The 23,101-nt window shown below is 33.2% G+C and overlaps 4 protein-coding genes and 1 non-coding gene across 6 annotated transcripts; 1 reads left to right on the forward strand and 4 right to left on the reverse strand.

Annotated features, from left to right (window-relative positions):
• The first annotated feature begins 403 nt into the window (after window positions 1–403).
• On the forward strand, window positions 404–2,677 carry LOC103851946 (probable galacturonosyltransferase 12). The gene is made up of 5 exons (XM_009128825.3): window positions 404–655; window positions 853–908; window positions 989–1,738; window positions 1,808–2,110; window positions 2,201–2,677. The coding sequence occupies exons 1-5, from the start codon at window positions 445–447 to the stop codon at window positions 2,483–2,485; spliced, it is 1,605 nt and encodes a 534-aa protein (XP_009127073.2). The 5' UTR covers window positions 404–444; the 3' UTR covers window positions 2,486–2,677.
• A 12-nt stretch (window positions 2,678–2,689) lies between these two features.
• LOC103851945 (transcription factor ILR3) lies at window positions 2,690–4,740 on the reverse strand. Its single transcript, XM_009128824.3, has 5 exons — window positions 4,483–4,740; window positions 3,779–3,841; window positions 3,513–3,590; window positions 3,272–3,434; window positions 2,690–3,195 (listed from the first exon to the last, which is right to left on the reverse strand). Exons 1-5 carry the CDS (start codon window positions 4,608–4,610, stop codon window positions 2,920–2,922), a joined length of 708 nt encoding a protein of 235 aa, XP_009127072.1. The 5' UTR covers window positions 4,611–4,740; the 3' UTR covers window positions 2,690–2,919.
• Window positions 4,741–8,289: 3,549 nt separating this feature from the next.
• LOC103851947 (kinesin-like protein KIN-14N) lies at window positions 8,290–13,793 on the reverse strand. Of its 2 annotated transcripts, none has more exons than XM_009128827.3 (17): window positions 13,239–13,793; window positions 12,772–13,047; window positions 12,145–12,289; window positions 11,958–12,067; window positions 11,772–11,891; window positions 11,486–11,689; window positions 10,950–11,126; window positions 10,794–10,868; window positions 10,564–10,710; window positions 10,343–10,481; window positions 10,141–10,250; window positions 9,754–9,915; window positions 9,467–9,675; window positions 9,304–9,385; window positions 9,102–9,206; window positions 8,917–9,021; window positions 8,290–8,830 (listed from the first exon to the last, which is right to left on the reverse strand). In XM_009128827.3, exons 2-17 carry the CDS (start codon window positions 12,964–12,966, stop codon window positions 8,651–8,653), a joined length of 2,265 nt encoding a protein of 754 aa, XP_009127075.1. In that variant the 5' UTR covers window positions 12,967–13,047; window positions 13,239–13,793; the 3' UTR covers window positions 8,290–8,650. The 2 variants fall into 2 exon arrangements, with proteins under 2 accessions (XP_009127075.1, XP_009127074.1); XM_009128826.3 differs by having other exon boundaries at window positions 13,133–13,793.
• A 99-nt stretch (window positions 13,794–13,892) lies between these two features.
• Window positions 13,893–13,964, reverse strand: TRNAK-UUU. The gene has a single exon. It is a non-coding gene; the product is annotated as a tRNA-Lys (tRNA).
• A 5,500-nt stretch (window positions 13,965–19,464) lies between these two features.
• Window positions 19,465–21,555, reverse strand: LOC103851948 (21.7 kDa class VI heat shock protein). Its single transcript, XM_009128829.3, has 2 exons — window positions 20,296–21,555; window positions 19,465–19,905 (listed from the first exon to the last, which is right to left on the reverse strand). Exons 1-2 carry the CDS (start codon window positions 20,609–20,611, stop codon window positions 19,667–19,669), a joined length of 555 nt encoding a protein of 184 aa, XP_009127077.1. The 5' UTR covers window positions 20,612–21,555; the 3' UTR covers window positions 19,465–19,666.
• Between the last annotated feature and the right edge of the window lie 1,546 nt (window positions 21,556–23,101).

Consider the following 23,101-nt stretch of genomic DNA (forward strand, 5'->3'; position numbering starts at 1 on the left):
CCGGCTTATATCAAACTGAACCCGGTCTACGGTTAATCAAACAACGTTCTGTTGAGCTTCCGCGGTTATTTATGACATTCCGGTTTATAAATGACAAAAAAACGTGAGATTCAATGAATTCGTATACTTATAAGTTAAAAGACTACGTAAACCGGACAAAACCGAAGCGTTTCATGCAAATACAAAACGAAAATCACATCACATTTTAAACCGTAGTCTTTCTACGTCTAAGTTTCTAACAAACACACATAACCTTTTCGTCACATGAATCAGATACGATCTGCCATTAATAACCTCAACATAAAGCAAGGTTAGGTAAATGACGTAGACCCTTTTTGAATAATCATACAATACATAACAACGTAAGATCCTTTTTCGACATCCATCTCCTTTCAGACAAAACCACGTTCAGAAAAGAACAGAGACATAAACAGAAACAGAGAGATGCAGTTACATATATCTCCAAGCTTGAGACAAGTGACGGTCGTCAAAGGGAAAGGACTAAGAGAGTTCATAAAAGTGAAGGTTGGTTCAAGAAGATTCTCGTATCAAATGATGTTTTATTCTCTGCTCTTCTTCACTTTTCTTCTCCGGCTCGTCTTCGTTCTCTCCACCGTTGATACTATCGACGGTGCCTCTCCTTGTTCCTCTCTTGGTAACTAGTTCTTGCCCCTTCATTTATTTATTTTCTAAATCCAGATATTTTAATGAATGAACTATTGATTTCGTTTTCAATAAAAACTATTTTTTTGTTGCTCATTTTGTCACAATTTTTGCTAACTAAAATATGTAAATACGATTTCTGTAAATCATTTATGTAAAATATCAATATAATTTTTTTTTTATAAACAGCTTGCTTGGGAAAAAGACTAAAGCCAAAGCTTTTAGGAAGAAGGGTTGAGACTGGTGTAAGTTACTCTAACTTCGGTTTTAGTATCTCGAGCATATTAGTGTTAAAAAGTAAATTTTCTTTGGTTATTTATCTTAGAATGTCCCAGAAGCTATGTACCAAGTTTTGGAACAGCCTCTAAGTGAAGAAGAGCTAAAAGGAAGATCAGACATACCACAAACACTTGAAGATTTCATGTCTGAAGTCAAAAGAAGCAAATCAGACGCAAGAGAATTTGCTCAAAAGCTTAAAGAAATGGTGACACTGATGGAACAGAGAACAAGAACCGCTAAGATCCAAGAGTATTTATACAGACACGTCGCATCAAGCAGCATACCAAAACAACTTCACTGTTTAGCTCTTAAACTAGCCAACGAACATTCCATAAACGCAGCCGCACGTCTCCAGCTTCCAGAAGCCGAGCTAGTTCCAACCTTGGTCGAGAACAACTACTTTCACTTTGTCTTGGCTTCAGACAATGTACTTGCAGCTTCGGTTGTGGCCAAGTCTTTGGTTCAGAACTCTTTAAGGCCTCATAAGATCGTTCTTCACATCATAACTGATAGGAAAACTTATTTCCCTATGCAAGCTTGGTTCTCACTGCATCCTCTGTCTCCAGCGGTAATTGAGGTCAAGGCTCTGCATCATTTTGATTGGTTATCGAAAGGGAAAGTTCCGGTTTTAGAAGCTATGGAGAAGGATCAGAGAGTGAGGTCTCAGTTCAGAGGCGGATCATCGGTCATTGTGGCTAATAACAACGAGAACCCAGTTGTTGTTGCTGCTAAGTTACAAGCTCTTAGCCCTAAATACAACTCCATGATGAATCACATCCGTATTCATCTACCAGAGGTAAACTTGATCCGTGTGACAGTGAAGAATGCTCTGAACATTAGACTTACAACTTCTTTGTTGTTGCAGTTGTTTCCGAGCTTAAACAAGGTTGTGTTTCTAGACGATGACGTTGTGATCCAAACTGATCTTTCACCACTTTGGGACATTGACATGGATGGGAAAGTTAATGGAGCAGTGGAGACATGTCGAGGAGAAGACAAGTTTGTCATGTCAAAGAAGTTCAAGAGCTACCTCAATTTCTCAAACCCAATAATAGCCACAAACTTCGACCCTGAGGAATGTGCTTGGGCTTATGGGATGAATGTTTTCGATCTAGCAGCTTGGAGAAAGACTAACATAACCTCCACTTACTATCATTGGCTCGACGAGGTAAATCAAAACCACTAACTAGCCACAACAAACACTATCAAGCACTAGTAGTCAACTTAACTCAGCCCATTTTTCATGTATATGTTGCAGAACTTAAAGTCAGACCTGAGTTTGTGGCAGCTGGGAACTTTGCCTCCCGGGTTGATAGCTTTCCACGGCCATGTCCAGACCATAGATCCGTTCTGGCATATGCTTGGTCTCGGATACCAAGAGATAACGAGCTTCTCTGATGCTGAAAGTGCAGCTGTTGTTCATTTTAATGGAAGAGCTAAGCCTTGGCTTGATATAGCATTTCCTCATCTACGTCCTCTTTGGGCTAAGTATCTTGATTCCTCTGATAGGTTCATCAAGAGCTGTCACATTAGAGCAGCATAATAATAATCACATATCAAAACTCAGTTCACACGTTGGCTAAACGAACCAGAGAAGAGATTCACAGATCAATTCATAGGAGCAAACTTTTCTGCAAATTCACTGGTCATGTTTTTGCATTCTCTTCTGTTTCTAATTCTTTTGTACTTCCAAACTCTAATGGCGAGAAGAAAAAAACACATTCTATATATTAATTTAAGAACCATCTGCCAAACTCTACTTAAATTTACATGTAAATAGATAACATTGCACCAAGCAATTGGAGTTTACAGTTGTTCAGCAGATAACAGTTGTTCATACGACCATAACAAGATAAAACAAAAGCAACGATAAGACTAAGAAAGCCGAGAAAGTGGAGAGCAAAACAAATGGACTTTTCATTTCTTTTTTCAGCGGAAGCAAGAAGCAAACCAGTTGATGATTTTTTTTCCTCCAAGTTAAGCAACTGGTGGACGAAGGACATGATCCTGAGAGGTATCCACGGAAGCAGGAGGCATGAACTGCCACATGGCAACTCCCGGGTAACTGATGAATGGCACCATCTTGTTTCCGGGAGCTTGGCCTTGCGTAGCAGAAGCAAAAGCAGTTGGCATCATAGGTGGAGCTGGGAAGAAGCTTGGTTGAGGAGCATTCATGGCTTTCAGCTGTTGCTCCAGCTTCTCTTTCTCTGTCTTCAGCCTCTGTTTCTCATCTCGCAGCTCGTTTTTCTCAGTCTGTTCGAGATTCACAAGGAAACTAGTAAACATGCATGGTGAAAGTATGGATTACAAGTCGAAGAAAAATTTATACCTTTAACTCTTTGATTTTTTCCTGAAGACCTGAATTGGTGTCCTTCAACTTCTGAGCTTCGCCGCGTAGCTGTGTCACCATGCGGACAGCATCGACCAAGATTGCAGCCTTGTCTGTTTTGGGAGGGTTTCCAGGCTCCAGAATTACACTCAATTCCATAAACCTGTTATTCATTTCAAAAGGCGATAAACTTCAGTTCCTACAGTAGGGAAGAGAAGGATATACAAGTTGAAAAGATTACTTGTCATTCAGCCTGTCTCGGCGCTGCTTCTCTCTACATGCTTTTGAGCTAGTGGCAGAGGATGATTCACATCTCGCCCTGAAAAAAAAAAGTATTGACCAGGATTACTTTTTCTGATACCTTATCAACCCAAAAATATTCCAAGAAAGCCAAGACAGATCTACAGAAAAACAGCTTAACAATGAACTGATTTGCAGAAGTTGCTACAGTTACGTGGTCTTTTGAAAAAAGGTGCAACAGGTGGAGTTTACCAGAAGAAGGCTTACCTCTTTTTGGAGCCAGGTTCCTTGCTGGCTTCTGAATTTCCAGCCGAACCATCAACTCCCGCGCTGAATCCAACAAGAACCAAAAAGTTATTAATAAAATGAAAGCAATTAAAGGGATTTACCATAAATCGTTCTAACACTCATCTATGCCAAAGCGGAAGCTCAAGAACTTACATATACGCTCACTTTCAAGGAAAAAGATTCATTAAAAAAAATTACATGGTATACTATCCACAAAAAGAATCTAATTCCCAACCTAACAAAGTGAAAGAGATCACTCGATTCCCGAATCAAAAACATGTCAGGCACACACAGAGAGTTGACTTTGAGATAAACAAACACAAGAACTCTCCTGAAGACTTAATGTCATTAAAACCAACTGCAAGGATACCTCACCAGCTTAAAGAGTCAACCTTTAAGCTTAAATTGTATTTTTTTTTTCCGATGACAAAGAAAGTAACAATAAGATCTCAGCTTCTTCTCTACAACTTAGCCAATCAAATTACAAATTCCTTAATTTGACTCCCATTTCTTATGAAAAATAACATTTTTAGGCCGAATATGCCAACATGTGCGCAAGCAATTAGGGTTGCCTTTGATCAAAATTGAACACTCGCATGAGTATACTGATTCCTCCCAAATGAATCAGAAGCTGGTAAGATCAGATCGGAACCCTAATTGAATCAGTTAGAGAGAAGAGAAACCTGGAGTTAGAAGAAACGGCAAGAGGTTGGTGAACGGGCCAAGAGAAACCAGGACCTTGGATGGTGAAGCCCCCATAGTCCGCATCGATCAGGTCGGATATCCAATTAGCGTTTTCGGGTGACACCATCTCCTCCTCAAAACTCCACCGGTGGATCGATTTCTTCCGTTAAAATTTGATTGGAGCTGAAGAAAAAGAGAACTGTTGGAGGAGACCAAGTGTGGAATAATCTCAGGAGATTTAGAGTTGTTTTCACGCGCATTGCTTCTTCTCTTTTGGGCTTTCAAGGCCCATACATTATATAACACTCATGTTTTTTTTGTATTTTCTTTATTAGGGAATTTATACTGTAATTCATATTTGTATATAGAAAACCATTGATATTCAGAGTTCGTTCATGCCTTAAATATTAAAAATAGAATTTCTCATTAGTAGATTAGTGAAAAAATCACATATAAAATCTTCATAAAACGGTTCAGTATATGAAAATACATCTCTTTAAGGCATAAGTAAAATTGTTAAATGTGAATTTTTATAAAGTATGTAGAGTTATTGGTTTATAGTTCTCATACTTTATTATAAATAAATCCATATTAAAATTATTTTTATATATGTTACTGTTACATCATCATATATTCATTGAAAACAAGAGTTAAAACAAACACCTAACTTGTTTTTGGTTAAATCAGAATGTTTGAAGCTAAGCTTCCCAAAATAATAGCATTCAATTGATAAAATCTAGTGCTTCCAAAGACAATGTCAAAATAGATATGCTCGACACAATTTCAGTTTTGTCAAATAAAATTATGCAGTAGAAAATAGTAATCATAGTTCAACAAAAATGAATCCTAGGTATGGACTATGTGATGAGCAATAAACTCTAAACTGTATTTTTTTTTTCAAAATAGAAGTATATTTTTACGGCGAGCCCAAATTATATTGAATTAACTCTTATTTGAATTTATTTGAATAGCATGTGTTTTTCAATATAAATTGAACATATGACATCTTACATTCTTATTTGATGTCAAATTAATTCTCATCTGAAGAGCATATTATTCTCAATAGGAAATGAATGTGACTTTTTACACAATTATTAAATGATCTAAGAGTTTTACAGATCCATAACTATATATTACTATTTCTCAGCTGGTTTTAATTTTATATTCGTTTACTAACTAGTGTATTGTTTTTTTTTTCTCTACTTATATATAAATTGATAATGATTTCTGATCAGGTTGGTTGTATTTGTACCGAAATTTATTCGAGAACATGCATGGTTGGATGGTCGTTTTGTCGTGATCTAGGAGAGATCACATTCTTCTGCTTCCTCCCATACATACATGGAAGTTCCATAAGGAATTATTCCAAAATACTACGAATATATACATAAATATAACATATATGTTAGTCCGGCGTTATCTTAAGTTATATAGAGTTGTTCTGAATGTAAAATTTCAAACGAGGTTCAATAAGCAAACACTCCAACGATGTGTAACATGGTGTTTTTACGTATTGGTTTCATTGATAAGTACAGTACATAACATATTCTAGACACATACATGATATATGAATATAAGTAGCAATTTTTATATCCTTTTACAAAAAAAAAGTAAATACTTTTTTCTTGCTTTAAGATAACATTGGTATTTAACTATTCAACTAGCTAGCATTGTAAATATAGATATATTTGTTAGTGTCAAATTTTTTAAAATGTAAATATAAGATTCCCATGACATCTCAGGTTCATATAAAAACTGCTATATAGAGGGGTAAATTATAATAGCACCTCTTCTGTTTTATTTATAACAAAACTAGTTAATTCTTAAATTATAGCTGTATAACAACGAATAATAGCATTTAAAAAAAAAACGAATAATAGCATCGTGAGCTTTTCGCATTCGAATAAAATTTTGCATAAATGTATCACGTAGAAGTCAACTTATTTTCTTCGGAAAAGCTAAATTGATAAATAGACTTATCAACTACTGCTCAGGGGATATCCATAGACACCGTGGGTATATCCTCTTAATATATTATACTAATCTATTAGCAAATTTCTATCATGTTATTTATATGTCATCGTCCTTCTTGTCTTGATATCTTTTATATATAGTACATACACAAATTTAATCATATACAAAGTAATTACAGGGGAGATGATCCTCTTCTTCTTATTATTTGAAGAATCACAAAAAAACTATTCCAACTACATTTAGTTTGAATAAATAATTTATGCAAAGGTGACGTTATATACCAACTTGAGTATCTTATCTATGATAAACTTTCAATATTCTGAATCAAATGTAATATCATATGAGTGTTCTATATATTTTAGAGTTTGACTTATTCCGTTACCAAGTTCCGTGGAACGGTGGAAGCATGAATTGTGCCACTAGTGCTCCAGATGTTTCTTAGTTTACCTTATCCACTAATAGGAATTCAAGAGCAGTTGACTATATAAATCATACAAATAATTTATGTACTTTCTAGGCAACATTCGTTCATTATATTCTCATTATATCTGTAATTTGTAAAGTTTGATTTGATTTGATTTGGTATCCTTTTCTATTCAGTCAAAAATTTTGGATATGTGTAACTTTATGGAGAAAAATAAATAATAATTTGTTATATTTATAAGAAAATCACAAATATTAATATTTTTAAAAGTGAATTTTCATTTTGACATGTTATATGCATATGTATGTGAATTTTTTATATAGAAATTATAATTATTATATTTTAATGTATATTTTAATTATTACATTTTAATGTAAATTTTTACAATATTATCATTTATTAAATTGATTATATATTACAAGATTATTCTAAAAGTAATTAAAATATTGTTATTTTATATTAATCTGGATTTAAAATAATAATTTTATTTATCAAATCAGATGTTCAGTCAAAATATATATTTTCAGATTAGGAGACTACATATTTGGATGGTGGAATAGTTGCGGAGCGAATACAGACTAATTAGCCCAAATAAACCTTACCACTCCGCATTAACATTCATCGGTAAACACGAAGGGTTCAAATGGTCCCATAAGAAATTAAAGGGAAGAGTCAATTTCTACTCTTTTTTTTTTAAATTACACTATTTGTGAAAAGAAATTTATGTGTTTAATTCCTTGAATTTTAAGGAACTATAGAAAAAAAATATTTTTTTTATCAAAATTGATATGAAACCAAAAGAATAAATATTTATTTTCATTCATTTTATTTTGTTTCTATTCATTTCTTTTCTACTCATTCATGTTCTTATTTTAATGGTCACCGGTTAGTGCTGAAGTAAATATCCGAATTTATAGAGATAATTTTTTTTTTGTTTATAAAATAAGAAATACGACAGTGGAACATTGAAATACTATACATGTATGCTGTGTTTTGTGTGGTAATAATGGTATTCTAATTACTAAATGTTAAATTATTGGTATGACATTTTTTTTGTAAAAAGCATTATTTATCATGGTTTTTTTTCTGTCAATGGTATAGACACATGCAACGTCACTAAAAACGGTACATTTCCATGCATGACTTAAAATAGTTTGGTAAGTTTCTTTTCAACAGGAAAGTATACTAATATGAACTATCAATTTTTAGATCATATAGTATGATCCTATCACTATCAATTTTTCCCTTTTCTCAAAAAAAAAATCACATACGAATACCACAAACTGTACAAATCGAAATGAACCTATTGATAAAACAAGTTGAATTGTTTGTAATGAGAGCCGTGCTAAAGTTGGTGAACGCCATAACCAAGTTCTGACAAAAATACGAACAAGTGAACATTGTAATCTAAAGTAAGAGGTATAAAATTGATGTTTCACAACTTTTAGTTCAGAACAACCATAATCATTAGTCTCGATTTTTGATCAAACATTAACATTAGACTTTTACACCAGGTTCACTGATCAATAACAAAGAGAAATTAATGTTGTGAACCCCAGAAAGAAAGAAAAAACCTGAATCCAAACACAAGCTAAACCAAACAACATGTATATAAAAATGCTAAACCAAACTATACAGATTACAACCAAAAGGTCTTTGTGTGTTTTCCCGTTAGAATCATCTCATCCTTCCATCCAAAAGTACACACATTCATGTAATTAACTTAAGAGAATGATATGCCTTCAGCTTCACACATCTTTCTGTTTCTCTCATCCAAGACTCAAACGATCCAATGGTTTGATGATGTTAGTCTGCCTACGTGGAGTTCCAATCTCACAAGCATTCACTCTCGCTGCGAATCTCAGCGAGCAGAGAGACTCACCGGTTGAAGAAGATTCAGGCGCAATGTTCACAAACATCAGAGTCTTCGAGTCACCACCTAAGCAAGGCTGAATAATTACAAATGAAGACATAGTAAGAAACACAATCTTTTGATAATAATGTATGTTGTTGTTTTGTAAAGTAGTTTAAGTACCTGGAGAAGATAAGTCAGCTTCGAGTTACGGAATGGAACATGATCATCTTTCTTTGCTAAGGCGAAGATGACATCACCAAGAGACGACAAGCTTTTGTTGATTGCCTAAAGAAATAAAGAATTTTTACTAAGCTACAGTTACAAGAATCATAATGTTGTTTTATGTTTTTCTTTAAAGAGCTTACTTGAGTTTCTTTAAGTCTATCTCCAGTTGATCCACTCTTGGACAAACGTTCACTCCCCGCAAGATCAATCAGGTTCAAGACCCCTTGTACTTGCTGCTCAGTGCTCTTTAAGAAGAAGAACACAAAAAAAAACAGTTTGATTTATTACACAAAACAGAAGTCAATCTCTACAAGAAAAAGAACCAGTTTGGTTAATAGATACCTCGTTGACACCTGAGATTCTTAACGTGAAAACGAAATGGCTTCTTGAAGACTGCTCGTTCATCTGAGTCTTCCCCACCGATCTAAAAGAAAAAGAAAAGAAATCCAACGTTTATAAAACCATAACCCATCTGTTAATGGGTTTTTCACTTTTAGCTGTTCACCTGTTACGAGCAGCGTGATCCAAGAGGAATGAAACCTCTCTGGAGCTTTTAACATCCAAGATAGTAAGCTCAGCGACATGCGTGTTCCCATGAGCATCATGTTTAATAGCATGTTTCTGTGGAGATACACCATTGTCTGTTCTCACTGCTTCTTTGTTTGTCGACAAGAGATCTCTGATCGTTTCATTGTAAATCTCCAACATAGAAACCTATGCACATGAAACAAGACTAGGTAAGTTACATATTGATTTTAACCAAAAGGATGTATCTTACTTATTGCCACTTACCTGCAATTCATACTTCCAGCCTTGAGATCTAAGAGACTGCCTCGTTTCAAATATTTGCTCCAAACATCTTGGGATTAGTCCTTTCTCCTCAGCATTCCCTGGCTTACCCATCATTGTGTAAGTCTTACCCGAACCGGTTTGTCCATATGCAAAAATGCACACCTGCAAAATGAATTAGTATCAGCTTAATGCAACAAACAAACCAATTGGTCTAGTGGTAAAGGAGTGTTTAGTAAGCACTCCGCTACTCGAGTTTAATAATATTTGTTGAGAGAGACTATTTACATTGTTTGGATTCGCGGTAAAGAGGTGAAACCACTTTTTTCTTTCTTAGCAAAAAAAAAATGCAACAAACAGTATAATAGAATTTGTTTCCATTTACATTACCTTGTAACCATCGAGAGCACTTTGAACGAGCTGAGAGATCTCTATGAAAACGTCTTCTTGTGTTGTATTAGGCAGAAACACCTTATCAAATGTGAACGAATGCTTTTGCGCTGCCCATAGCAAACACACACAACAACAAATGTTTTTTTAAATAAAACTGTGTCATTTCCACAAGAGCCAGAGGTTTTAATTAGTTTCATACCATTTTGCATCAAGTCAATACCGCGACCAAGTAGTTCTAGAGATGCAGGGTAAGAAATGGTCTTCCCCTCATCACCGTTGTTCTCTCCTGGTAATAGAGGTCTAACTCTACAGAACACACGTATGTTCCCTTTCAGTTCCTGTAAGATGAGAACAAAAAAAACAATGATCAGACAAAAGCTTACACAAAAGGTGGCAGAGGTTACTTAAAGAGGATCATACAAGAATAGTATTGTGTAGCTTCTTCCTTAGTTTCTCTCCTTCAACGAGTTTAAGCTCTGCTTCTTCTACGCGGCTTTTCAGATCGATAATGGTTTGCTTCTGGTCCTCAAACTCGTTCATTTTCTCAAATGTAGTTAGATCAGACATCTAATAAACCATTAAAAAATCAAAAATGGTATCAGAAAACTTGGAAAAAATATAATGCAGTCACTTGAGAAATGTGATGAAACCTGAAGTCTCCTATCACAAGATACTAGTCGATCTTGCAGCTCCTTTATCTGGTTACTCTGGGAAGAACAAGTGGTCTGCACCAAAAATTTAACATCATCTTAGTAGAAAACATTCGGCAGTAGATCTTGGTAAGAAAATATGAAAGGTTATGAAACCTCGAGCTCGGTTATGGTGTCTTTGAAGTCATTGTACTTGTTTGCTTCTGTTTGTAAAGTTTTTAACTCGGTTAAATGGTGGTCACGTTCATCTTTAGCCTGCTGAAGCTCCACCTTGAGGCTCGCAATTTCGTTTACCAGTTCAGCTTTCTGCTTCATGATATCATCTTGAGAGGCCTAGCCAAGCAAAGAAACAAGACAGACAGTCACATTCTGATGACTACTAACATATACTCTCTCTGTTTCCGAGAGTAAGATTTTTTAGATTTTTTTTTGTTCAACAAAGATATATTTTCTATAAGGTACTTTTAATAATTGATGTTAATAAACTGTATACTTTCAATAAACACTAATTGAGAATATTTCAACTGATTAAATCTTATTGGTTGACTGTTATTGGATATAAATAAATAAAATAGTTAATTATAAACATTCATTATATTTTAATATGCTTGAAAACTTTTAAAAAAATCCTTCTTTTAGGAACGGAATGAGTACTATCTATTGGTCGAATTAAAATAGAGAGCATTGACCACCTTAGAAGCAACAAGCTGATCCTGCAATGCTGAGAACTGACCCTTCAAGTTGCCAATGTTCTCAACAATCTCAGTCCTTTCTTTCTCGCCGCGTTTTATAGTTTCATGAGCTTCATCAAGATCACCTTGTAGCTTGCTGTTATACAGCTGCAAGCTTGAGTTATACTCTTGCAACAGTTTGTACATGTCATTTACAGATTGTATCTGAACAAAACCCCACAAAAAAAATGTCATTAGGTGAAATCATCTTAACATTTCAGATCTTCTTTTTTTTTAGCTTCCTCACCCTTTGATTAGCTGTTTGAAGCTCTCCTTGTGCTTTTCCTAGCTCTTCAGTGAGACCGCCTTGTGCCTTTTCAACAGCAAGTCTTGCTTCTTTCTCTTTTCCAAGAGAATCATTTGCAGCCTAAAAGCAAATTAAAACATCAGACAACACAAGTGTTTTAACTAGAAAAACAAGCAGCTTTCTTACCAACTTCTCTGTTTGTTCCTTGGCAAGTTGAATTTGAGCAGATTCAAAATTCTTCCTCAGTTCCTCAATGATCATATTCAGCTCCTCTTCTTTGTTTTTCAAGCTAGCCTCTGTCATCAAATTGCAATAATTTTGAAGTTTAAATCCCAAAACTTCAACAAACTAAAATCTAATTTTTAAAACGCACCCATATCAGCACAATGCTTCTCATTCAATACCAAAGCGTTCTTCAACTTCTCTTGCTCAAAAGCGTAGTCCAGCTCAAGTTCTTGAAACCATCTGATGCAAAGTCTAAGTCTTTTTATATATTCCATCATGTTCTCACATCTCTCCTGCGAAACCAACCACCAAACCAAGGAGAAAATTCAAAATTCTCAGACCAAAAATGGTCAAACACATAAACAAAAAGTCTTTAATGCTCATATCAAACAGACAAAAACTATTTTGTCCCCACAAGTTGTCTTATAACATTTCAAATCTTCTTCAAAACCCAACAGATCCAATGAGAAAAGCCAGTAAGCAAACTGAAAGTGAACCCCCCTAAGAGATTGAACCACAAAGGATCAACACATACAACAAAGTCTTCAATGCTAATGCCAACCAAAGGTCCCACAAAATGAACCAACAAGAAAAGCCAGTAAAACTATATAAAACTCAAAAATTCTTTAATCAAGATTTAGTAACTTAAACTCTTTGGTATTAAGATTCCTAATTGATATGCTTATCCATTACCACAACACAATCAAATTCAAACACTTAAAAAAAAAAAAAGATAAAGATATATTCAGTGAGCGTGCAAACAAAAGGTAGAAACCTTGTAGTTGAACTTGCTCTTGTACTTGATTCGCTCATTAAGAAGAGCTTCAACGTCTTCTCTTGTGAACTCAACCTGACCACATTCAGATCCCGCCGTGCTCACCGGAGCACTGTCCGGCGTCAGATCTTTAGACCCATTCGCCACCGGAAAAGCTGGCCGGATTCTTCCATTGTTTGCCATCGTCCCCACCATAACAGAGGAAGACTTGTTCTCTCTTCTTGTTAATTAACTACTTCTCAAGTCTCTCTCTTTTCTACCAATCAAAGTATAAACCTGCAACAAAGGGTAGAGATCTTTAGACTTAAATGTAAATGATAAATTGAGTAAAAAGATTTAAATGAAGGAAAAAGAAGGAAACCCGTGAAGATGGTGTAACTAAACCATTGATTTGAACGAGAAACAGAGCATTTTGAGGATAAATATTGAGACTTTAAGAGAGAAGGATGAAAAGTAAAGAAACCCACTGATCTTAAAGAATGAATGTGGAAGACATGTTCAGATTTGTGAGAGCTGTTGAGAGTGGAGGAACACGAAATATTGGATCTTTGAGCATTTAAGAAGGTTTTTGTAATAAAGGATTTGGGTTTAGAAATGGAGGCACGTTTCAGTTCTGTTCTTCTGGTCTCTTCTTGCTGCTGCTGTGGCAACTTGTTTTCTATATTTGTTGGTTTGAATGTTCAAAGAGAGAGAGAGAGAGAGGTGAGAGAGATGAACGTGGGGCCGTTGATTGGATCTGAAGTCACCGAGGTGATGCAATCACAGCCGTTGCTTTGTTAAGCAGCAAACAGATGGACCAAAGGGCAGTGTGGGTAAGGTAAGTGGACTTGATTATGACTTTAATCCATACATCCAAATAATTAGTTAATTCTGATTAGTAACACAGAAAACGTAACATTCCTCAAGATCAGGATTTTATGTCAAGAAAAAAAATAAACAATAGTTTGCAAAATATTCATTATGAAAAATATTTTCTATATTGTAAAAATGATTCATCTAGGATTTTTTCTTCAGTTAAAAATTAGTTTACACAAGTGTTTATTTGTATTTTCTTTCCAAACAGATTTTTAAAAATATTTTTAAAATATGTATTTTTTTTTTTTGACAACAAAATATACAAACGCCGTCTGTGGTAATCGAACCCACGGCCACGGGATTAAAAGTCACGCGCTCTACCACTGAGCTAAGACGGCTTCCTTTAAAATATGTATCTAATAAATAGAACACACAAGTAAAAACCATATTCATAATAAAGGTTAAGTGATATATATATCAAATTTTTGTAAGTTATTTTAAATATCATTATTTATGTTTAAATTTCAAAAATAAGAATTTTATATTATGTTGTAATTTAATACTCCATCTTTTTTTATTTGGCATTGTAGACTTGTACACATAAATTAAAAAAATATTTAATTTTGTATATTTCATATACAAAAACATCATGAACTATACACTTAACCATAGTTCAATCAATTAGAAAAATAAACTACATAATATAAAGAGTCATATAACATGTAAAGTTAATAGATTTTGTATTAAATTTTAAAAGAGAAAAAGACTAGGATAGCACCAAACCAAGTTTTTGTTCCCAAAGTAGCACTCAAGGTTCAAAGTCACAAAAATAGGTTTCGTTAAAGAGGTAAATATACACTTATACCTCTTGGGTTAATTAATCCAAATCTTAGGGTTTAGAGTTAAGGGGTGGGGTTTTGGAATTAGGGTTTAAAATTTTATAAAAAAATAAATACTAAAATAAAAAATAAAAATTTTAAAAACAGTTTCAAAAAGTATTTTTAAATTATAAAAAAAAATTTGAAAAAAAAAATAAAAAAATTCGAAAAAAAATTTCAAAAAAAAAATTATAAAAATTTCGAATCTAAAAACACATAATCTGAAACTATAAAAAAATTTATTTTTTTTTTTTTTATTTTTATTTTATTTATTTTTATTTATTTTTGTTTGTTTATTTAATTTTAAACCAAGGGTGTTAGGGATATTTTACCCTTTAATGAATGTCATTTTTGTGACTTTCTCCTTCTAGTGCTATTTTGAGACATAAACTTCAAAAGGTGCTATTATTGACAATTGCCCATTTTAAAATGTCATTTACTTTGAAATATTAAAAAAATTCTAAAACGTTATTTATTTATTTTCTTAAAGAAAAAATCAGTTATTAAAAATGAAGAGAATATTGTTTAGTACACATTTTGATATTTAAGAGAAAGGAAAAAACTCAAAATGAGTCAAAGCCCAAAAATTTAGATGGAATCTTCTTGTTTGGTTTTAATTTTTAAACAAGATGTAAAATACGTTACCATATGCTGTATCGGTAATCTCACATATTTAAAACGATTTAAGAACAAAAATTAAGAAAAGCTAACAATAACGTGTCGGCAAAATGTGATATGTCAACATTTTTAGACAATAGATTCCTTTCAGGAAAAATGGATATTTTATTTTACCGAAATTACCCTTAGCATCGTTTCAAATTGCTAAAAGTAGTCACGTTTCTGGTTTGAAAAGGTATGGGCTAAAATTGTCCGAATGAAAAATTGTCTTTTGTCGTATAGTTCTTTAGATTCTGTCTCGAACCCTGACGAGATGTCAAATTTCATGTGAAACTCTTATGGTCCGAGGGGTCCGAGGAGCAAGCTCTATTGGCAGTTGAAATATCGTCGTTGATGAGGTTATGAAATTGACGTAATTGAATACTCTTAAGCATTGAATTAAAACGACATTTTATGGTAAGATCATATTACTATAGCTTTGGGGGTTCAAAAAAGGTAAATTGTATGATGTCAAGAAAAGAGGGTAAAATGTATATCATTTTATATATCAGCAATTCAAAATAAATAAATAAATGTTGCTTTTTTGGTTAGTTAATGGTTGACAAAGAATCATTTAGTGCATTCGAGACTCACTATAATCATTTTTAATTTATACACTCTAGTTACATTCTTAAAGTTAGCAATTCTTTTGTCTGTTTAGCACCATAGTGTTGCAAACTTTTTTATTCACCTTTTACAATTTGAAGCCATTATGTAACTAATTTTTTGATTATTGAGATGGGTTTTGAATTTTGCGCATTTTATACGGATATTAAAATGAAAAAATATATGTACCTGGATAACGCACACACTGATAGGGATGAGTTCGTATAGCCATTCGGGTTCGGATCGGATATAAAACCCGTTTGGATTTTTCAGACCGGGTTCGGGTAATTTTAGTTCGACTTCGGTTATTTTGTGTCGGATTCGGATATTTTAGAGTGAAAGAAAAAATTAAAATTTTCATTTTTAAGTTTTTGTATTTAAAAGTATAACTTTCACCTAACTGATTTTTTTTATCTTTAATAAATTGAATGATTAATAGATTTGGAGATAACATTTCAAAAATAAAAAAACAATATTTTTAAATTTTGGATGTAACTTTTGTTAATACATGAAATATAAAGTTTGACATGCATTTTAAGTAAGTATCAAATCATTTTGTCCGTAATTATATGTAAATTATATGATTTTAAAGTATATGTAACATCAATATAAAATATTTTAAATAAAATAAGAGATGTAAACTAAAAATATAAGGTTGAGTATACATATGTTCGGATATCTATTCGAGTTCAGATATTACCGTTCAGATTCAAATATCTTAATCTTTCCTAAATCAATATCCGCTTAGGTATTTTTACTATTTCCATTTGGTTTTTAGTTCGAGTTTTTTGGATCGGGTTCGGATACGGGTTCGGTATCGGATAAAATATCCAGGCCTGCATACTGATACTACTTCATGCAAAGGTGATTAATAGGGTGATGCAAGGATCTCGCCAAATCTGAAATAGTCAAACTGTATCCTGTAAATTACAATAAACTAATATAATTAAATGTATTAGATTGCGTTTTTCTATTAAAATCGTGGCTTCGAATGTCAAGTTGAAATGGTCTGGAAATCCAAGTTTGCTAACTGGTATAATATCTTAAAATAAAATGCGTTTCGTTGTGAACAAAAGAAATGCGTTTCGTAGTTATATTTATAATTTTAATGATTTGTGGTCTGCATGTAGTTTGTATTTGGAATTTTGTTGTTCCAGGAAATGGTCTACAGATTTTTTATAATAATTAAAATACTAATTTGATTCCTGGTTCCTGGTCGTAATATGTTTTAATCTCATTTACATTTAATCTTATGTTCTCCTTAGTTTAAGAATTTGTTTCATATAATTTATTTCTTTGCGTCAAATGGGTGCCAAGTATATTTTCCCTTTTTCTTTACAACTTTATTATAACGTGAATTTGTTCATACTTCAGTGTTAAGCCATGATTTTGTACTCCCACTCATCTAATTGAATCAAATTATATACTAAGTATTATATCTTCAGAATCTAAAATAAACCATGTATAACATGAAATCGTGATATATAGTTATAGACAATCTACTATTTGCAACATACTAATTAAATCATTATAGAAACAGACTATTCAATCTATAGCACACAAAAACTGTCAGAAAATGGATTTAAAAAAAAACTCTCAGAAAACTAAAATCCGTCATTTGAAATTCTTATATACATTTAAACTATTAAATCCAAAATATATGTCTAGACGTTTATATGGACAAACGGCAAGATAATGATATTTATTCAGAAATTTGTTTTTATTTTTGTTCGTGTACAGTTTTCTATATTAAAATAGAAGTTAAGGAAGTGCACCAAACACTTCACATGAAGAAAGGGTTGTTGCCAAATCTTTTTTCAATTTATGGTCGAGAGCTCCAAAGTTTTCATCGAAAGTCATTTTCTCACATCAAACCTAGACCTACTTCTTCGGTTAAAAATTTAGTCTAGTACTGTTCTGTTATATACTTAACTTGTTCCATTAACGCACTATGTCATACTTTTTAATATATGTAATAGTAATTACTCTTATTTCATTTTCTCCTAATCGGTATATCGACCTCCCGCATCTATTATAGAGTAGAAAAGTAACTACTGGATCGTTGCGTTGGAATGTAAGAGGGAATTGCTAAGATGGTGAAAAATGTATATCATGGGAAGAATGTTCAGATCTGAGATGGATTGTACTACTTTACATTTAGTTTCTCTATAATCGTAATTGAGTGTTTTCTTGAGTCTAGTTCCATTCTCCATATGCCTAAACAGTCCACACTTTGATCTAGATTCAGTGACTTACTATACTTGTTGCAGTTGTCCGTGTGTATACGTGGAAAGATATTCGTCGAACATATCAAGCAAAAAGTAATAATAATCGACAACCGTGATAAAGCTGACATTTAATACTAATAAAAATGAAGCATCTACTACATACCTCTACAAGTAGTTATTGATATGAGACAACAATTCGTTTGGATTTTGGTTTTATGCTCAACAGAGAATGAAAATGCCGATGGATATTTGAATATAGTCACAATTTTGTGGAAACAAGGGACTCAATACTTTATAAGAATTGCTTATATTGGTGATGAGTAATGTCTACTACGTGTAACTTAATTAAATTTGCAAATAGTTTTTTTCAACAGATTTTTCAATATATCTAGTGAGAAAATAGAATCCAATGCATCAATGTTGCCTGACCTAAAGACGCATGTAGTTTGAGACATACGTAATTCCAGTATGTTTGCGTCAATTTGGTTACGTTGGTGATTGAGTATTCTACCTATTAAGAATGGTTCCTAAACCTAATCATAATCTTTTTTTTGTTGTTGTTTTGGGTACATTGATTCAACGACCACAAACGTGAGTAAACTCAATTTACCAAACCAAACCAAACTAAAACCGAACCAAATTAATTTGGATTGACTTTTGTTAATTTTTTCTTAGACCCACGTAACTCAAACCAAACTAAACTCAAACCAAACCCGTAGCTAAACCGAAATGCCCACCCCTAGCACGTACTAGATTCAATGACCACAAACGTGAGTAAACTCAATTTGCCATATGTTTTGATATTCGCTGACCATTTTCACCGGTTCCAAGAAACATTGTGTTTACTGTCTCTGTCTGTAAGTAGAAGTACGCTGATACTGAAATCAGGAGTTAGGATATAAAAGATTATAGGCTTTCATTAGAAACTAAGCTTACTTCTTGTTGGGTTTATATATTTGTGTGTTAATAATATAAGTGTTATCTTTGAGGTATTAGACTAGGCTCAGTTTGGGCTTAAATGTTTTTCCAACTTGGGCTTGTTAATTCCGGTAAATACCTTCTCGTTTGATAAATAATTCGCATGCCATTTAGGCATTTAGGGTCCCTTAATAATACCCAAAACATGCATCTAGAGATATATGAAAAACATGCTTCAACACTCGCCGTGCCAGAATTTTGGAACTGACTGCAATGAGCTGATTGCAATGATAAATGAACTCCAGGAGTGGCCAACATTTGCGACAGAGCTGGAGAAGATAGAGACGCGGCAGATTTGTTTTCCGGATTTCAAAATCACCCATGTACCACGAGTGCGCAATCAGCTTCCTGATTTTTTAGCTAAGACTGCTAGGAGCTTTCGTAGAGAGTTATTTTTCATTGGTTGTTATATTCCGGTCTGGTTACCCAGACCACCTCAAGCTTGAGTAATAGAATGGCGTTTGACGTCAAAAAAAAAAAATAATAATACCCAAAACATGCATCTAGCGCACTTTCACCGTATGCAATAGTAAAAAATTACTCCAGTAACATGTGTAATCCCTGTAATGATTAGTCTATGATCGATATAATCATATAGTCTCTGTAACATATACGATTTTCCGCTCAAATATAGTATATACGCATGTATAGTATCGTTCATGATCTTTGTGTGTCCACCACAGAAAAGTATTACATATCATTCTATATAAGAAAAACTAAAATTAATGCTCATCAACGGATGACACAACATTATTAAAACTTGTTCTTGGGGATTTTGATCTCTAAGAAAGAGTAACCGTCTTTGTTTGAGATGAAAGCTTCGGAGTTTTTGAGGTCGGCATCGCCGGGAAGCTCGAGACGGCGGACGTAGCCGTATTCCCACCACCGGCCGCTTCTCCAATCGCCGTTGGCCGCCGTTTTCCATTGGCCGCTAATCTCCATCACTTTTCCATTAACGTCCACATACACCTGCACGTTATTTTTCCCCACCACTAATATACAAGAGTATCAGAAAAAATTTCTGATCAGTTTTTCTTGAACCCTCTAGAAAAGGATGACATATTATAGTTATTTGATATGATTTCATTTATTTCCGTATTTCTCATTAGATTAGTACGTAAAGCTGTACGATTCGATACACTTGATTAAAAAGATATTGTAACTAAAAAGAAAACCAATCTATTTATATATAGTATAAGTGTTCTGTTTATGTAAACGAAAACAAATTCAATTCATTTTTTTTGGTTATAAACTAACATCCAATTGATTTTTTATATCAGTTTTTTTTTTCTTTCGGATCAGATACATGTATAAAACAATATATATGTCATTTTCTCTTCAAAAACTAAAAAATAAATAGAGAATGGTAAGAAAATATATACCGGGGAGGTCAGATTTAAGGACATATGCTTGATCGGTTTCAGACCAGTCGACTCTACACTGTCCTAAGCTCCTGAGGCTCCCCAGCAAAACATCCGCCTCGAATTCCCATAAAGGAAACGCATCTGACGGATCAAAGTACTTTCCGAACAAAAACGGGCTGAAAATAGATCCCTCGCTGAACACAACCTTCTCCGAGCCTCCTCCGCTGCTCAAGAACCTCCGGAAAACGTCCTCGCCAAGCGGTACGCTCCACTTTCCCGGCGTCTTGTCGTCGGTGTTGATCTCTAATTTGAGGCTTCCACTACTCCTCGCCATGAGAGAAATCAAGAGAAAGAAATTAGACGAATAAAAAAGGAATGTGAGTTTGTGTGTGAGAGAGTTTTGGAATCAAGTTTTTGTTTTATAGTATGCGTTTTGACATAGCTGATAAAAAATGATGCAAAAAGCTTACTAAAACGAATTTGCAAGTAAGAGACGGAATAGTAAAATTTATCGTGCATAATAAAAAGAGATTATATTTTTTTTTATTTTCAAACAAAGATTATTTATATATAATTGAAGCAAATACATTATTGGAGGCAGTAAAGAGAGTTTTTAAGATTAATTAAACAATTGACTAATTGAGTTATTCTCATTTTGCATTACGAAACTCAAATGTGACTGGGTGTCCATTCCCTATTCTTGTATCCGATCCTGTTTGCAGTAATACAGTGATAGTAGTATTATTTTTGTAGTAAACGTAGTTGTATTATTTGCATGACTTACTTTTATTCATTATTTGATCTTTATCATGTGAAAAACTATGATGATATTATCAGGTTTAACATGTACATGGCTATTAACTAAATGTGGTATATTTTTAAAAATGGTAGGAATATATTTATTATTTGACGTATTTTTATCGTTTTATTTGTTTATTAGAGTTATTTTGTTGCCCTTTAGGTATTGTTTAGTTAGCAAATACTGAAATACAGATCAAAATATTAGTTAATAGTGAAGAGATCATGCATGTTATATACACACAAAATATCAAAAGACGCATCTTGTTGATGAAAGGAATGTTTATGTGGAGGTATATTTGTGGCATAGTTAAATTAATTTTACTTTGATTGAATGATAGGTCTAAAGTCAGATTAAAGAAGACACATATACCATGAAAATGGAAAATATTGGGGGCTTACATTTATTTGATGAATGATGATAATAAGGGGAAAAAGTTGGGATATATTCTCCTTTCGCTGTGACAATACTTTAGCGTGGTTAAAGTAAGAAGCGAATATGTTCTCTTTGACGTAGAAATTGCTCGAAGGGTCACAAAGAAATGTGCATTTGCTTTTAGCCATACCATTTTGATTCTTCATCTTATACCGAAAGATGATATATCATATATTTTTGTTTTTAATTCGGATGAAATTAAGAACGATGAATCTTTTAGGTAAACATTTAATAAGAATATATTTTAGATTACAGGGTTTTGTAGGACGATCAATTGCTAATGTCCACCAAATTAGAACAGTTTGTCTCCATGTGAATCATTGACATTAGTAACTCATGTAAGTAGGACATTGCTCAAAAAAATCATTTCACTCAGCATGTAGGGCTGAGATATTCTAGTGGCATTCTTGAAGCCCAAACCGTTCAACTCCCATTTGGTTTCTATAGATCTACCCAAGTCCACTGACCACCATGATTAATCTATGAGACATCAATTTGACAGGTCGAGATTAAGGGTTTCACGAGGAGAATCAAGCTAGGAGCCGGGACTGATGGTAGCCTAAGAGAGATCGTGATCCAAAGTTTGGAATTTCCATTGTTAACAAAACAAAATTGCAAAATATTAGTGAACTTTCGTTGCCAAATTAATATATATGCAAAGTCATTCAATTTATACGCGCGTATTTGAATTTCTCCAATGGCAAGAGGAAAAATATAGTTTCTTCTCGAATACTTCCTCCGTTTAGAAAAAGATCTATATTTTAGAAAAACAAATTGTTTCAAAAAAAAATATATGTTTTACATTTTTAATGTATAAATTAATTGCAAATTGTAAACTTCAAAAACACATTGATGTTTATAATGATTTTATTGATTAAAAATTGTAAAAATAGTTGATAACGAAAAATAATGCATTGGTATCTAAAATATGATATGTTTTCTTAATAAGTATGAAAAACCTAAAATATAAATCTTTCTGAAACGGATGAAGTAATCCATAACTCACTTTAACAAAACAAAAATATGGTTTTCCAACTCATCATTCTTTAACAATCTTTTAAGAAAAGTAAGAAACTAGATGTGAAAGGAATATCGTATATAAGGCATTGTTTCGAAAAGGGAATAGTAAATGCAAAATATCGAGATTCGATCGAGAGAATTCAAGATCATTTTTATTTTAACTCTGCTTTCACAAAAAAATTGACTATGAGAGATGGTCTATGCATCATGCATGCATATCTCCTCATACCTTCGAAAATGGTAGAAGAAACATGGGATAAGTTGTTTGTCATCAGAGTTTAGAGTTCATTTACTTTTTATTGATGATATACAAAATTTATCCAACCAAAAACACTTTTTATAATCAGATGCTTCTATTTTTGATAATTAATCGGTACGTGCATTATGAAGGTAGTCATTGCAAGTTTCTTAGGTCAAAAAAGCTATCTTTTTTTTGAAAACTGGTTTTCATATTAAAATCAAAAAATCAAGATAAAAACTATCTTGCGGAGGCTTCGTGGTCACTTCGTCGATCCTCTGTCGCAGACTCACAAGTGTGATTTCCAGTTCTAGTAGAGAACTAGAGATGAG

Source organism: Brassica rapa, chromosome A02 (assembly GCF_000309985.2).
Source record: "Brassica rapa cultivar Chiifu-401-42 chromosome A02, CAAS_Brap_v3.01, whole genome shotgun sequence".
Classification (NCBI taxonomy): Eukaryota; Viridiplantae; Streptophyta; class Magnoliopsida; order Brassicales; family Brassicaceae; genus Brassica; species Brassica rapa.

Excerpts from the sequence above, each read along its gene's own strand:
- LOC103851946 (XM_009128825.3), top strand. The coding sequence starts at position 445 with ATGCAGTTACATATATCTCCAAGCTTGAGACAAGTGACGGTCGTCAAA. Across the intron at positions 909-988 it reads GAAGAAGGGTTGAGACTGGT|AATGTCCCAGAAGCTATGTA; the intron begins GTAAGTTACTCT and ends TATTTATCTTAG. Across the intron at positions 1,739-1,807 it reads TCCGTATTCATCTACCAGAG|TTGTTTCCGAGCTTAAACAA; the intron begins GTAAACTTGATC and ends TTGTTGTTGCAG.
- LOC103851945 (XM_009128824.3), bottom strand. The coding sequence starts at position 4,610 with ATGGTGTCACCCGAAAACGCTAATTGGATATCCGACCTGATCGATGCG. Across the intron at positions 3,591-3,778 it reads GAACCTGGCTCCAAAAAGAG|GGCGAGATGTGAATCATCCT; the intron begins GTAAGCCTTCTT and ends TTTTTTTTTCAG. Across the intron at positions 3,196-3,271 it reads AAAAAATCAAAGAGTTAAAG|ACTGAGAAAAACGAGCTGCG; the intron begins GTATAAATTTTT and ends AATCTCGAACAG.
- LOC103851947 (XM_009128827.3), bottom strand. The coding sequence starts at position 12,966 with ATGGTGGGGACGATGGCAAACAATGGAAGAATCCGGCCAGCTTTTCCG. Across the intron at positions 10,711-10,793 it reads CTTGTGATAGGAGACTTCAG|ATGTCTGATCTAACTACATT; the intron begins GTTTCATCACAT and ends ATGGTTTATTAG. Across the intron at positions 9,676-9,753 it reads GCTGGAAGTATGAATTGCAG|GTTTCTATGTTGGAGATTTA; the intron begins GTAAGTGGCAAT and ends TCATGTGCATAG.
- LOC103851948 (XM_009128829.3), bottom strand. The coding sequence starts at position 20,611 with ATGGCGAGGAGTAGTGGAAGCCTCAAATTAGAGATCAACACCGACGAC. Across the intron at positions 19,906-20,295 it reads CCTTAAATCTGACCTCCCCG|TGGTGGGGAAAAATAACGTG; the intron begins GTATATATTTTC and ends CTTGTATATTAG.